This window comes from Ambystoma mexicanum, chromosome 3q (genome assembly GCF_040938575.1).
Source record: "Ambystoma mexicanum isolate Mex_15411 chromosome 3q, UKY_AmexF1_1, whole genome shotgun sequence".
Lineage (NCBI taxonomy): Eukaryota > Metazoa > Chordata > Amphibia > Caudata > Ambystomatidae > Ambystoma > Ambystoma mexicanum.
The window spans coordinates 836,815,413-836,830,696 of NC_090926.1; the positions used below are offsets into that span (position 1 = coordinate 836,815,413).

Here is a 15,284-nt window from a genome sequence, read left to right on the forward strand (position 1 = left end):
AGGAGTTCAGCAGGGGAGTGGATTAGAGAAAGCAGAAGCAAAAAGGAAGGTCTGGAGGTGCCTCCGAAACCGGAGATGGTTCTCCTCAAGTTTCAGAGAGGCTGTTCCAGAGGGAGGCCCCAGCCGAAGAAATATCTACCACCAACTCATTGCTTGGAGAAGCGACTGACCCGGAGGGAGTTGGAGGCGGATGAGCAAAGACCTCCAGAAGGAACATATTTAGGAAGAGAGAGTTCAAGGTATTGAGGACCCAGGTCCCAGAAGGCCTTGTGGACAGTGGAGAGGGTTTTGACCTTGATCCTCAGCCACTGGGAGCCAGTGCAGAGATTTCAGTCCTGGAGAGATACGATCCTTGAGTTTGAGGCCAAGGACAAGTCTTGCAGTCCTTTTCTGGATGAGTTGCAGAGGGTGGAAAGTAGAAGCACGCAGATTTAGAAAGATATTATGGCAGTATTCCAGCGTAGATAGAATCAGAGCTCTGGAGACAGTGAGCGTGAGCTTCTGAGGGGGTGGGGGGGAGAAATGGGGGGCATCAGAGATGCGAGGAGGGAAGGAGAGTGTGGAGTAGAAGATGACCCCAAGGTTTTTAGCCTCACAGGTGGGAGAAGGAAGAGGGCCAATAGGCCGGCCACAGAGTTCCCGGGACCAAAGTTCAAGAACAGTTGAGATGTCTTCCGAAAACTTTGTGCGTGCCACCTAGAACTTTAGAGCCCGAGCATCATCCAGCGAGTGCAAAGCCCTTTCAGCCGGCGATGAAGGCTTTGGAAAAAAAACGGGTAACACCAAAGGCTCATTGAGGTGGAATTCCGACTGAACCTTTTGCATGATAAGGCCTGGATCTCACCCATTCTCTTGGCAGAGGTTATGGCCACAAGGAAGGCTGTTTTCCACGAGAGGAACGAGAGGGGCCTACTGCATATTCTCAAAGGGAGCCCCCATGTGCCTCGTCAGCACCACGTAGAGTTCCCACGCTGGGGCAGGAGCTTTGACCGGCGGGAAAGATTGAAACAGTCATTTGAGGAACCCCTTGATGAGACGGTGGGATCAAAGAGAAGATCTTCCTGGAGACCTGGTGTAGCGCGAGCTAGCCGCCAGATGCACGATGGAGGCTTGCGCAAGTCCGGCCTTGGTCAAGGACAAGTATGGAAGAATCTGCGGGGTCGTGACCCTCAGAGGGGTGATCTTCTGCTATCTACACCAAGTAGCAAAACGCTTTCACTTGTGACCGTAGCACTAAGTCAACAACGCTCTGACCTTGTCAAGGTCCTCCCTGCAATCCGTGGAAACTTTTATCTTCCAAACTCTAGGGCTGCAGGAGTCAAGCCCACCGATTAAGTGATACTGGTTCGGGATGCAGGTTTGCGCCGCCTATGGTGAGCAGATCCGCGACAACCTGCAGCTTGACCAGAGGTGACGCCGACAGGCTGAGAATGTCTGGGTACCAAATCTGCTTCGGTCACGCCAGGGCGAGGAGTATTATCCTGCACTGGCACGGTTGGAGTTGATTGATGACTCACAGCAGGAGAGGCAACGGAGGGAACGCGTACAGAAACAGGCCCTCCCAAAGGAAGGCGGACACGTACCCCATGCTCCTCGGTTGGATGAATCAGCTGGAAAACTTCTATCTTTGGATTAAGCCGCCATCGCAAACAGATCGATCTGGGGCCTGCCTCACTTGATGAAGATGCAGTACACCCGTTCCTGCCAAATTTACCACTCGGGGCAGGAGCGCAACTCCCTGCTGAGGGAGTCGGCAATGGTGTTCTCGACTCCTGCCAGGTTAAATGGGACATGGAACATCTCGTCTGATAGCCCAGTGCTACAAGCCCTGCACCTCTTTGGAGAGCGCTGGGGGCCGCTTGCCTGCCTGCTTTCTGATGTAGATCATGGTGGTGGTGGTGGTGTCCGTGAAGTTCCTCGCCACCTTGCCCATCAGGGAGGGAAGGAATGACTTGAGGGCCCAGAACATTGCCTGCAGCTCCAGGATATTGATGTGGAGCTCCTTCTCCTATGCCTGCCACAGGCCTCTGGCGTGTAGACATCCAGTGTGGGCTCCCCAGCGCTCCAGGGAAGCATCTATGGTGACAGTTTCCTGGTACGAGGGGTAGGGAGGACTTTGGAACCCTGTGCCCGGGAGACGTTGATGTGAACCCCCCCCTCCCAGCCCCCACTGTATCACCCGACGGAACTCTTAGTCGAGCCGGATCTTGTCCACAAAGATTCAGGACATCTGAACCCAGCCAGCATCCAGGACTTCCTGAAGAGGCTGCATCCGTAACCTGCAGAGCCGGATAAGGTAGGTGCAAGAAGACTTCATGCAGAGAAGCGACTTAATAGTACACACTGCGGTGGTCTTCAGTGACAACGGATGTTGCACTTTCCCCGAAATGGCTGCTACCCACTCCTCCGAGGGCGATGCTAGGGAGGAGACGGTATTGAGTCTGGCTCCTAGGAACAGCACATTCTGCAAAGGCGTCAAGTAGGACTTCGGATAATTGATGGAGAATCCCAGATTCATCAGCAGTTGGATGGTCGTCTGTGTTTTTTGACGGTCAACTCTCGCAAACTGGCCTGAATGAGCCAGTCATCCAGGTACTGGTACACATGCATTCCCTGTAGACGCAGATGGTTTGCCACCAGTGGCAGGCACTTCGTGAACACCCTGGGGGCCAACTTCAGGACGAAGGGGAGGGCCGTCTCCTTCTTACAATTAGCCGAGCATGTCCTGCAACATGACCATCCTGAATTCTTGGGACTTAAGGCATTTGTTGAGACGCCACAGGTCCAGAATGTTAGCGTGTAGTGCCAATGACCGACAATGCAGGGGCGATTCCATCACCCTATTACAATTACTAGCTGACAAGGTATACAAAGCGGACAGGACAAAATTTAAATACTGACAACCGGAGGTATTATATCTTGGCCAACTAATTTCGGTCAATGGCAAGAAAATAACACCAGAGCGCACAGCTGCAGTTTGAAGCACACCCTAACCAGTGACAGTTACGGACATGCAGAAGTTCCTGGGATTGTGCAATGATTGCAGGGCATGGATATTTGACTAAACAACATACACACAACCATTACTGCAGGGACCCCGGAGGTGCAGGAGCCCCCACCACTGCAGGAGCAGTGGGCCAGCCTTCCTGCTGCCTCCATCTGGATCAAGGTAGGCACCCTGCCCAATTCCAGACCCCTGCCAGCTTCAAAGCCCCAACACGGAAATCGGCCACAATCTAGTCCATAATTGCGGGCATCGTGGAAAAAAATCCTTTCAGGCTCCGATCCGAGACAAAGTGAATTTTATAATAATCACCACTGCAATAAAGACACATAGGCTGACCTATGTTGCAAGTAAACACCCAGCACCAACCTAGAACGCTAGCACCGGCATAGGTGTTGCTTTCAGACTGCCAATCCAAAACCCTAAAATAGCTATGCCAGCCTGGACTATATTCATCACGTTTCCCTTCCATCTGGCACCGCTCAATCTACCGTGCACAGGATCGCATTTCCTTTACCACCCCAACGGTCTTAGCAGGCCAGCATGTCCTAGACACCATCCTATCCCATGTCCCACCCCATTCCTACCTAACCTAAACCCATTCCAGCCTTGCCACAATCAAACCCACCCCATTGCAGATACTTGCACCATCCAAAAAGAAACGCATGACTATCCCTTGCACTCCTATCCTGAATAACAATACCATCAGGAACGCATATCCAAGCTTAGGCACACTGAGACGCGACCGCCCCGGATCTAGGACACCCACCACCTCGCCTCTTCCTAACACAAGTCCAAGCAAAAGTAAAAGCAAACTTAAACTAGCCACTCACACCACACATACAACAGCATCTCCTGAACAGCCTACTGCCCGTTCTAAATCCTCCTCCGCCCGCACACTCAACAGAAAATCACCCCAACCCACAACCGAAACAATCAAAGGCGCACTAATCAACGCAAGATCATTAGTCGCCCATGCCTTAGACATAGCCGACCTTATCTCGCTAAATGATCGAGACTTCTTAGCTATTACTGAGACTTGGCTCCACATTGCTTCAGGTCCCACACTAGCGCTAGCCATCCCAAATGACTACACCATCTACCGCATGGATAGACAAACAGCCAAAGGCGGAGGAGTAGCCTTTAAAGCAAGAAGCTCCCTTAACATAAGACACATACTAAACCAAACTCTCCCATCTGCAGAATCACTCACCTTAAAACTATCCACTACTCACACAAGCACAATCAGCATCCACCTTATCTACAGACCGCCGGGCCCCATATCCTCATTTAACGATGACATAGCGCTTCTGCTCTCCAACAACACCAAACCCAATTCACAGATAATTATATTAGTTGACTTAAATCTGGGCTATAATGACGAGAAAGACGACAAAGCAAGCGCAGTCGCAAACACAATCTCAGAATTAGGACTCATCCACCACATCTCTCAACCTACACATAACAAAGGCTGCACTCTAGACTGGATTGCAGACCTCAACTGCAACACCTCCATTCTATCCAACACACGCCTGGACTGACCACCACCTCATCACCTTTACCATCAACAAAGATAAACAAACACTGGCACCCCTTCCTAACGCTCCACTCACAAGAATCAGCAAAAACATCACAGTCGAGAAGCTCATCCCTTTACTCCAACCTATCATTGACTTCACTTCTACCATCACCAACCCCACAGAATTAGAAGACCTTTATAATAGAAGCATTCTTAAAGCCATTAACACTGTAGCACCACTCAAATTATGGAAAGCCAAACCGCGCGCGCACCTCAACTCCTGGTTCACACCTGAATTAAAAACTCTCCGCAAAAATAAAAGACCGCTTCCGGACGCTTTTTACTTGGTAAACCACGATCTTGTGAGGTTTGTTGAGATAAACAGACGAGTTATAGGAGTGGGCACATTCGTGGGTATCTAGCACAGGTAGAGGTATCAATACATGAAGGACCGGTGCTTACCGGAACTTGGGAGCGCAGTGGCTCAGGGAGTAGCGGTGTCAGGAGTACACTGGAGTAAATCTGCCAGAAGATTGTGTTTCTCTGGAACATGTTGCGACAGGAGGAACATATCGAGTTTGAGTGCCCATTTCAAAATGACAGTTTGGACAGCCCCTGAGAGTGAGTGTCCCCCCCCCCCCTGTTTGTTCAAGTAAAACAATGCCCTGGTGCCGTCTAGAAGGACCAGAACAGTCTTCCCTTGCAGTTGATGTCTAAAAGGCTTTTAGAGCTTTGAATACAGCAAGTAGATCCAACAGATTGATAGGATTGTTCGCTTTGGATTGTGACCAAGTGCCGTGCGCTGTCTGGTGTAAAAGGTGTGCTAACCACCCTGACAGGGACGTGTCTGTGGTGAGAGTGGCTTCTACTGCGGGGGTGGTGAAGAATTTTCCATTCAGAAGGTTCTCCTACGGTCATCACTGTAGAGACTGAATGAGGGCTGTCGAGACAACCACTAGATAGTCCCACTGACTGCTTGCCTGACACCATTGGCTGGAGAGCCAAACCTGCTAGGACACATACAAAGATGGGCGTGTGGAACCAGGAAGATCGAGGGTGCCATCATCCTCAACAGCTGCATGGCTTTCAGTACAGTTACCCGACGACCGGCTACATACTGAAGTATCTGGAGCAACATGTTTAGAACCCTCTCATCGGAGTGGAAGACGATAGTCTTCTGCCGAATGGGATTACTTTGAACTGAAGTGAGTATTTTCTATCAGGAAGCTTAAGTACATTCTATGTGCTAGAAACATTGAAAGTATGCATCCTTCATATCTACGGTGGCCATGTAATACCCTTGCTTCAGCAATGGGATTACCTTCTGCAGAGTTGTCAGCCGGAACTTTTGAGGCTTGACGTACTTGACGCAGGTCTAACACAGGGTGCATGATACTTTTTGAGTACAAGGAAGCATACTGAATAAATAACCTTGTCTACCTGATCTGAGAAGCATTTGATTGCTCCTTTTGAGCAGGATCTGTACTTCCTTCTCCAGGTGGATGAGGCGATGTTCCGGAGACAGTCTTCTGTTCTTTGACGGATGGTATTGAGGCAGATGAAGAAACTCAATTTAATAACCGTCGCCTACAGTCTTGAGCACCCACTGGTCTGAGTTTACTCCCTCCCATGCGTGGGTGAAGCATATAAACACACCCTACTACTGTAGAGGCATGGGAGGGGAAACAAATCATAGAGTCAGTTGCTGGCAGGGGAGCCTCTGGCTGCTGCATTTCTTCCCCTTCCTTTGCCACACCGAAATCCCTGCTGTTGAGGGTTTTGATAGGTCCCGGATGTTCCTTGGACAGAATATCAGAATTACTCCCCTGTACCATAAGCACTCGTACGCGGAAAGGACTGGCGGGTATAAAAGACCCTGCTTTGTACATACGGCCTGCTAGAGATCTGATTAATATGATATTTCAATGCCTTGTGTGCTTCTTCTATGCAGTCTCAAGCGTTTTGTCCACCGCATTGCCGAAGAGAGCTGAATCCCTGATATGTTTGTTAATGAGCAAGGCCTGCGTCTTTGGGTTTAAACCTGGAATGTTTAAGCCGTGCATGGAGTTTCAAGAGAGTGCCCTCAGCCAACACCCTACCTGCTGTTTCTGCAGAATCAAGCATGTTCTTTTTGTTCTGTGTGATGTGACATCCTTCCTGCACCACTGCAAGTAGCTGCAACCTTGTAGTCGCAGACACATTTTGCAGATCTCTTGTACCAGTCCCTATTTGACATCACTGATGCTAATAAGAAGATCGGTGTTGTTAGCGACGCAGGTACTGTAGGCCGCAGAAGAGGTGCCTTTTGCCCAGGGTGTTAAGATTCTTGCAGTCTTTATCAGGAGGAGATTCGATTTAAGACCGGGCAATCTTGCACTATTTCGAGTTGCGGTAATGACCAGAGAGTCTGGGACGGAATGACCCTGGATATAAAGTGGAGCCCTCATCATGATCCGGGACATAGTAGACATCATGCCTTGATCATACTGATCATCTTGAAAAAAACTTGCAGTGGGATCAGGCAATTTTTGTCTAGGCAAAGATGAGTGAACCTCAGGGGGATGAAGCCTAGGAGACTGCGAGGGCCTTGTGCCTTCTTAAAGGGAACAGGACCTTAAATATCTCATTAAACTAATCTGAAAACACAATAAATTCAGACACTTAGTTAATACAGTGTTTAAACCTTTCTCTAGTTCAGGAAATGAATGTTGAATCTTCTGGAAGAGGAAAAGCTAAGTCAGATAGAGCAGGGTCTGTGGGCCCCTGTAGGGCCTGGGATAAATGAGAGTAGGCGTAGGAATACCCTAAAAGCAGAGAAGGTTTTTTTTTAGGCCCAGAACCACAAAGAACAGCCATAGAATGCTTCCCCCCTATGCCCCCCCCCCTGAGTTTGGGGTGAGTTTTGACTAAAGCAGCGCGTTTCTACACGTCTTTCAATGCATCGGAAACATGCGCTGAAACTTTAGGGGAGCACCCTAGGAAACGGAAGTATTGGTACCATGCGCAAACCGCGACTGTGGAGGCGCAGCGGGCCCTGAACCCTAAGGTTCACTGGGCCACATCAAACCTTTCAACGAGCCTGTAGGTGCAAAGGCTTTTGTGAAGATTTTGTCAGAGGAGGACGAGGGGTGTGTGCTTGGCCTTTGAAGAGTGTGTGCCCTTGTCGCCAGGGTGTGAGTTTCCCATCGCACTGCAGGGCTCGGGTGGGCATGTGGGAGTCAGCCCACTCCACAATAAAGACTTTGGACTCTGAAGCAGAGCCATGTCTGCTTGAGGAGACTACGCCAGTGGGAGAATGACTCTCCGTCTGCGCAGCGTAGGCCGCCCACCACTTTGTGTTTCTTTCTTTAAGCATCTTAGGCATAAAGAGTCGACAGGCCTTGCCACGGCGCTCGTCGTGGTCACAAGGAAGACAATTGTTACACATCTTAAGAATGTCCTTCCACGGAAACGTACTGTTACAGGAAGGGCAACATTTAAATGGAGTTCTCTACATGGTAACGTGGAAAAAGAGCAGGCAGACAAGTAAATGAAGAGGAGGGAAAGGAAAGAAAAAGGCATTCTCTAAAGAGAAGTGTCGCGAAAAACGGGTCCCCACTCTCCCTACTGTAAGGCCAAAGCCTGAAGGTAAAGGCTGACAACAGCCGTTGCGTTGTTGGATTCCGCAAATGTTTGCAGGATGGCAAATGGGAACAGTCGTTGAAGAAGTTCGTAGATGAGTCGAAAACATGTAGAACTTCAATAATTCTCTTTAACACGAGATACACATGAGAGCAACCGACAAGAATGGCACAAAAAAACTATTTGAGGGACCTCGCTGCGTGAATGATCGTGGTGCACTACACACCACATTAGGGATAGTGTTACAGACATGTCAACGTCCCTTTTTGATCTTTGAAAAAATGATGGAATACTGCAAGATTACCACTAAATGTCAGACGGTGTCCAGTCATAATGTCGAATGAAATTAGTCGAATTACAAAAAAGTCGAATCCAAAAAGTCGAAAACAAAAATGTCGAATTTATTTATATATTTTTTTTGGGTTCCGGTGGTAAAAAAAGGGGTAAAACAAAAAAAAAAAATTAAAAAAAGGGGGGTTGGGGGGGAACCCCCCACTTCGAAAAAAAAGCAACCAAAAAAAAAAATTCGACATTTTTGTTTTCGACTTTTTGGATTCGACTTTTTGACTTTCGAAATTATTGAATTCGACATTATGGCTATGAACCATGTCAGACTATATGCACAGCATGTGATTCTAAGCAGATTCACAAGCATCAGAAGCTCAGTTTGAACAACTCTCAGATCATTCCCTGGTTGCCCTTTATACATTTCTCATCCTACAATCGTGGAAACTCTCATCTCATCTTCCTCACTTCTTCTGCACCCTCTGTTGGCCAATCATACCCTTAGCCCCGTTCTACATTTCAACCTCGGCCCATCCACCACTCTCCCTCCCTACCTTTTAAACTTGCTGAATGAAAATAGAAATCTGACTACTGCTTCCTGAGTATACCAAGTCGGGACAACCCTTTAAAACTGACCCCCATAGAATTGGCATTTCAGTGGTTCAATTGAGCAGTGCCCGATCCTTTTGAGTGCCATTGCCCAGCTCATGCCACATTGCCCAAGCCCTCAAGTAAGGCTTATCCCCAACCATCAAACCGCTGAGGACAAGCATCTGCCTCAATCTACGCCACTAATGTAGTCACTCAGTCTTCCTACAAGAAGTCACTCCTTGCTCTCACTACTGTTTTGAATGCTGCAAAGTTCAATTATTATACTACCTTCTTGCTCTGCTCTCATGGTTGTATGCTATCCATTAAATTACACTTAATAATACTAGAGAGAAATTAAGAGGAAGGCTATCACACACATTCTCCTCCGACAACCATATACAGGGTCTCCAACTGACTCATAACTACTGTGTATCATCTATTCTCAATCTCCTTCATTGTATTGCCACAGGGAACCAGTCCTCACTCCTTCAGGCATTCTGACATTTTAGTTTTCAGGTTTTTGTACGTGTGGCCTCTTTTAATCAATTTCCTAAATCACGGATACTGCTTGGGTACAGAAGCCCTCTTCGGCACTGGAACCTTAAGAAAGCAGCCCAACGTTTGGGACACTAAATAGGGTTGCCTGAGTAATTGTTATCAATAGTGGACTAAGGTTAGTTGACAATGTCAGAATGACATTGTTAGAGATGCTACTGCAAGATGTCCATGTCATGCAAGAAGTGAAAATGACCCCCCCCCCCCCCCCCCAGTCAAGGAGAACTTTCCTCAGCTAGTGTTGGCAGGATCTAAAAAGAGCTTAAGTTTGTCAATAGTGGAATAGCTTTGATCAGATCAGATTATCTATCTGCAGCACTATAAAATGAAAAGAACCGTTTTAGATTGGCATTCAAGTGTGGGATCAGTACACCATTCCATGGCATCTACTTGCAGGAGCTTTTAAAGACAAATGATTTGAATTAAGTGAACGAAGAGACTAGCACAGAGGCACTACAAATTGCACTACTTTTAGAATGGTGGGAATTACTACAGAAAGAGCCACAGATTTGTCTTCAGTGAAAAAAAGTATACTTTAGCCAGGTCTGCCTCCTGCTCAAATTGACAGGTCAGTTGCATCTTAGGTTTAGTTAAAATAAATAATCTCAACTATATTAATGTGTGATGCTATTAATGTACTCACTATAACAATTCACCTTGAAATAGTTTTCTTGAAATGATAAGAGTTGTTTCCACAACCTCAAGCCAGGTATAAGCAGTGGCTTTCTGCAACAGCAGTAAAATGCAAGTGTGGATTCTGTGTGGGACACGTTTCTCTCCCTCAGGAAGTACAAGCTAGAACATTTTTTTTTAGACAAAGAGGGCACAGGATAGTTGCTCAATGAGAGGTTCAAAGCTAGAGGTGCTTGGCAGCTGACCGGTCATACACATTGGTTTGCTTCCTTTTGCGAATGGATTGTTTGTGCAATTTCTGTAACGGCTGTAATAAAAGGCTTAGTGTTTTTTTGCCAAGGCTAAGAGCTGGATGTGTGTTCATCAGAAAACAAAATATTGACTATCTTGTTCCATAATGAAAGTAAGGAACACAATGGAGCCGCTCAAGTCAACCTAGTTATTTAGAATTTTCTTTTTACTTTTCTTTTCAATTGTTAATATAGATGAACAGTCTTTTTTGTCAAATCGTCATTATTCTATTAAGTTATTTCATGCTCTTCAAAAATATACAACTGCCCACTCTACCTCTTGCGCTGGAAAGCTCAGATTAGAAGGGAAAGTGAAGAAAAAAAAAATAATAATAATAAAAGTCGCAAATTCCACTTTTATTTACAAAGTAAACGAAGATTGAGTCTGGCTACAAATGTATTCTCGACATTTCAAAAACTTCAACATTTTTCGATGCACTGAAAAAGAACAAAGTTTAGATTAACTTATAAAAGAATACTTACTTTTCATGATAAAGAAATACATAAATGGTTCCACCAGCTGCCATTAGCCAGATAAACCAACGCATGTGGGATGCCAGAGGTCCGAGTTCACGTAGGTTTAACCTATTAAAAATAAAATTACACATGTTTATAGATTCATCGAATGAAGTATCCTGTACCCAAAAGCGGTTTTCATAGATATGGGAGAAAAAACAGATTTACCCTTTTACTCCTTTATTGCTTGTTCATAACCTCTAGCCACCAAACGTGTGGGATTTCCACTTCAATTAGTGCAAAAAAACAGTACATACTTTTGCTCAATATTAAAATGAGTAAAGATTGCAAAGTGCACACTGGCTACAAGAGAAGGTAGATGGAGTGGCATAATCTTCTCTTGAAAAGAAAATATACTGGTTGAGGCGGAAGTGGAACCACAGTCGAATCTGGGCTCCCCCGAGCAAGGAAGAGGACTACAGTACTCCACACCCAAATCACTTGTGGCCTTTGCACGGCTATTAGCTGGACGAGAACCAGTTCCCAATGCTGCAGGAGATGCCTATACCAAAATATGACATGCCGTAAGAAAGCATCATCAGGGACCACAAAAGCAGTAGCAAACAACTATTCAGCCTGGATTGAGAGTGTAGGTTTCTCTGCTTTGGTGGTGCTCAATGCAGCCCAATGTAAGGTCAATTAGTCTTACCAATTGCAACAAAAGAGAAAAATAGATTTTGTAGACTCATGGCCGCATCCCAACATGTCAGTCTACCATTCGGCTAGCCGAAGACTTGCAAAGCTTCCTCAAATTATGCCGCTAGTAAATTTTCCAGCACCTTTGCACACCGCTAAAGCCACTAGCAACACTATATTACAGGCTACAGTGTTCAATAGTAACTGCAAGACTGTGCCGGTATACTAAAGGTTGTATCGCCTGACCGTAGAAAGGTCTGAGCATGCTCAGGAGAATGCAGGTCATTGTGATACTTAAGAGAGCATACACTATTAGACTGGAGGCATGCATATTAGAGAAGTCAGCATTGGGTGTGTAGAAATATTTTAGTTTCTAAATCCTTAATTATTTCAACGATGGAGAAAAGAAAGCAGCTCCAACCCAAACACTTCGGCATCCCTAGTGGTTTTTTCCTTGTAGGAACAAATATTTTGCTGTGCTGAATTCGCCATTTTCCAGGCTTTCAAGAACAGGTTGAGTGGAAATAAAAAAAAAACATTTTGATATGGTTACCAGCGAGAGGCAGCCGTTTTTGCCCCCCCGCCCCCCATAGGACATGCGTGGACGGAATAGAAGAGAAGGGTAGGAAACCTGAATGGGAGGGCACAAAGGCTTACATTTCTAAAAAGTAGACAAAATTCCAAGTTTAAGAAGGGGTGATTGTAACACAGGCCAGCAAGAACTCCAGGATGGTTGGAGGTGATGTTCCCCATGTGGGTGTACTGTCCTCAAACACAGCGGTAGCGACAGGGAAACCCTGGCAGGGTCCACTTCTCCCCCCCAGGGGGAAATTCTGAATTGCAGCCCAGCCAGCGCTGCAGGATGGGCAGGGGTGTTGTCCCTGTCTTGTGCGGCTGTCTCCCATGTGGTTTGACCGTCCAAGCCCAGCAGCGGTTCCAGGGAGCCCCAGAGGGTCTCTGACCTTTCCCAGAGGGAGAAGCTGTAACGCAACCCAGCCAGAGCTCCGGGTTGGTTGAGGGGGCGTGGGGGGGTGTCATATCCCTGGTCTTGGGCGGCTGACTCCCATGTGAGTTGAACGTACATAGCAAGCAGCCCCCTCACCCCCGTCACAAACGGATCCCTGGTGGTCTAGTGGCATTGCTGGGAGAGGATCGAGCTTCGGTAAAAACACTAGGCGTCCATTTGGATGCCTCCCTATCTCTTGCTAAAAAAAAAAAAATGAGCGCAGTGGACTCCTCGGCAGCTTACACCGCTAAGCTCATCAACGCAGTCAGAAAATTTCTGACCCCAGAGAGCTGCCTGACTATTGTCAGAGCCATTACTGAGGCAAGGTTGGATTACTGCAATGTCCTCTTCTCCGGTACTTCCAAACAAAACATCAACACATTACAGTTAATCCAGAACAATGCCCTGCGGAAGCACTGAACATTCCCAAAAGAGACCACATTTCAGCGGCTAGGAAGAAGGTTCACTAGCTGGCAATCCGAGAAAGGATCGTTTTCAAAATGCTACCTATTACCCACACATGTTCAGCAACACAGCCCCACAATACCTGGCTCAGAAAATTGAAAGGGCCAATTCCAACAAACCAGTACGATCCCTCCATGCTCATCGTCTGGTCCCGCCAAAATTGAAAAGAGCCAAAGGAGGAGGAGGGAGTTTCCCTGCAGTAGCGGTCAGCCACTGGCATGCCCTGCCCCATGGGTTACGAGCAGAGGAACCATACTGGGCCTTCCGGAAAGCCTTGAAAACGTGGTAATTACGTCTACTCCTCTGATGGCGCTCATTTTGTTCTGTGTAATTTAATGTTCGGACATGCACACAAATCAGCAGAGTATGAAGGTTTGAAGTTACGATGAAGGATGTGTAAAAGTTGGGTTGGTTTCAATTGTAAACTCGGATTTTAAAAGTGTGTTTTTTATTGTTTTATATGGGTGTTGTGATTCTGCTGTTATTATAACAGCATTTTTGTTGACAAATAAAATCGGATGACTTAAAATGAAGTGCAACCTAGATTTTGGCAAGAGAAGGAAGAATAAAGAACACCGTGTTTGCGGACTGAAGTGCCAATAGCTACCTGGGGAGGAGTAAAATAAACAAAAGACTAATGACAGAAGATATAGCGACAAAAGAAGAATTTCAGCTTTTATAGTTTAGATGTAAACAGTGCATGGCCATCCAGGATTCAATGGAAGATGAACATCAAGACAGACGTTTATGAAAAGTCGTATTACGTAAAGGAAAAGAAATTCAGAGTGTCCAAGGCAAAAGAAAGTGCATGAAAATCTTTAGCCAAGCGACCTATTTCACAAAAAAACATTCTATCCAGATCCTTAATACTAAAGCAGATGAAGACGGAAGATGGTAAGAATGTAAAGTTGATAATGAACTTTTAGTTATCTTGAATAATTATGGACCAAATTAAGCAGATCTAAGCTGTTGAAACAACCTGTGACAGTGCAATCCTTAAATTGACCTCCTCCCTCAGTTGGGACAGGTGGTGCAACACGCCCTTAGACCTTGTCCTGGACAGGAACTAACATTGCACGTTTTTACAGTCAAGGGTACATAACGTTTTTGAGCATTCTATTTGTGTTGTACTCTGGATTACATATCCTCCAGGCATCCAGCAATTTGACATGGACTATATTTTTAATCCCCAGTCCATGACACATACTTAAAAATTGACCATTTTTTTTTTTAACAGTAGCGTGATGCAAAAAAATAAAAAAATAATCAACTGTTTGGAATGGCTTTTTCCAGACCCATATCTATAACACATCTGCTTTGAAAGCATTCAACCTCTATTAAACTTAATGCACTCTGCAAACACATTTAGCAACCTTTATTGCAGATTTTCGGGAGGACCAGGTCCCACACCCAAGTATGGACTAAGCAGCTCTTGTATGCTCAATCCTCCAATAGATGGTCAAAAACAGAAGGAGTCTGGCCGCCAACAGAAAAGGGTCCCGAGGTATCCATACCCATAATCGCAGCCACATAACATACCTATCAGAACATTCCTGAAAATAGAACTACTCAACAAGAATGTAACCAAGACGCAATGATTGAGAAATGGCAGATAGGGGTACAATCATCAAGACCGGATGAACACCTGTCAAGAACCTTCATACTTCCATTACCCCTCTCAGGAGAAGTCATCAATCTAGCAGAAATTGATCAACTAACCCATAACACTGGTCACAGATGTCAACAGGTGAGGGGTTGGGGAAAATACAGGAAATTAGAACACCCAGAATTCAATATCTGATAACTTAATTAAATCTTGCTGACCAACATTTGCCCTAGTTACTCTGTTCACCCGTTGCCCATAATAAAACAAACTGTACAACTCACTGGCAGCCGCATACTGAACACATTTTCCTTAAAACTGGAATTAAAATGTTGACAAATACCCACATACACCATCATTCGGATGGTCCCAGAAAAAGACACCCCTAATCAATTCCAATGCCTCCGCAAAAAAACAAAAAATACATTAAAAAAGCACTCTTGAGGACTGCCAAAATAAGAGGAATCTCTGTTCCTTCAACAATGATTTAGCATCTGTGGTCTTATGATTGGGTGTTAACAGGAAAACATGCTTCACATAAGACGTACCATGCATTCCTT

The 15,284-nt window shown here is 46.0% G+C and overlaps 1 protein-coding gene across 2 annotated transcripts in view; it reads right to left on the minus strand.

The window, feature by feature from the left end:
- MMD (monocyte to macrophage differentiation associated) overlaps positions 1–15,284 on the minus strand; it is a 129,058-nt gene that overhangs the window by 13,349 nt on the left and 100,425 nt on the right. For both annotated transcript variants that reach the window (XM_069654931.1, XM_069654932.1), the window contains one exon: positions 10,982–11,083. In XM_069654931.1, the coding sequence (XP_069511032.1) occupies positions 10,982–11,083 (102 nt within the window). The remainder of the gene's footprint in view (positions 1–10,981; positions 11,084–15,284) is intronic.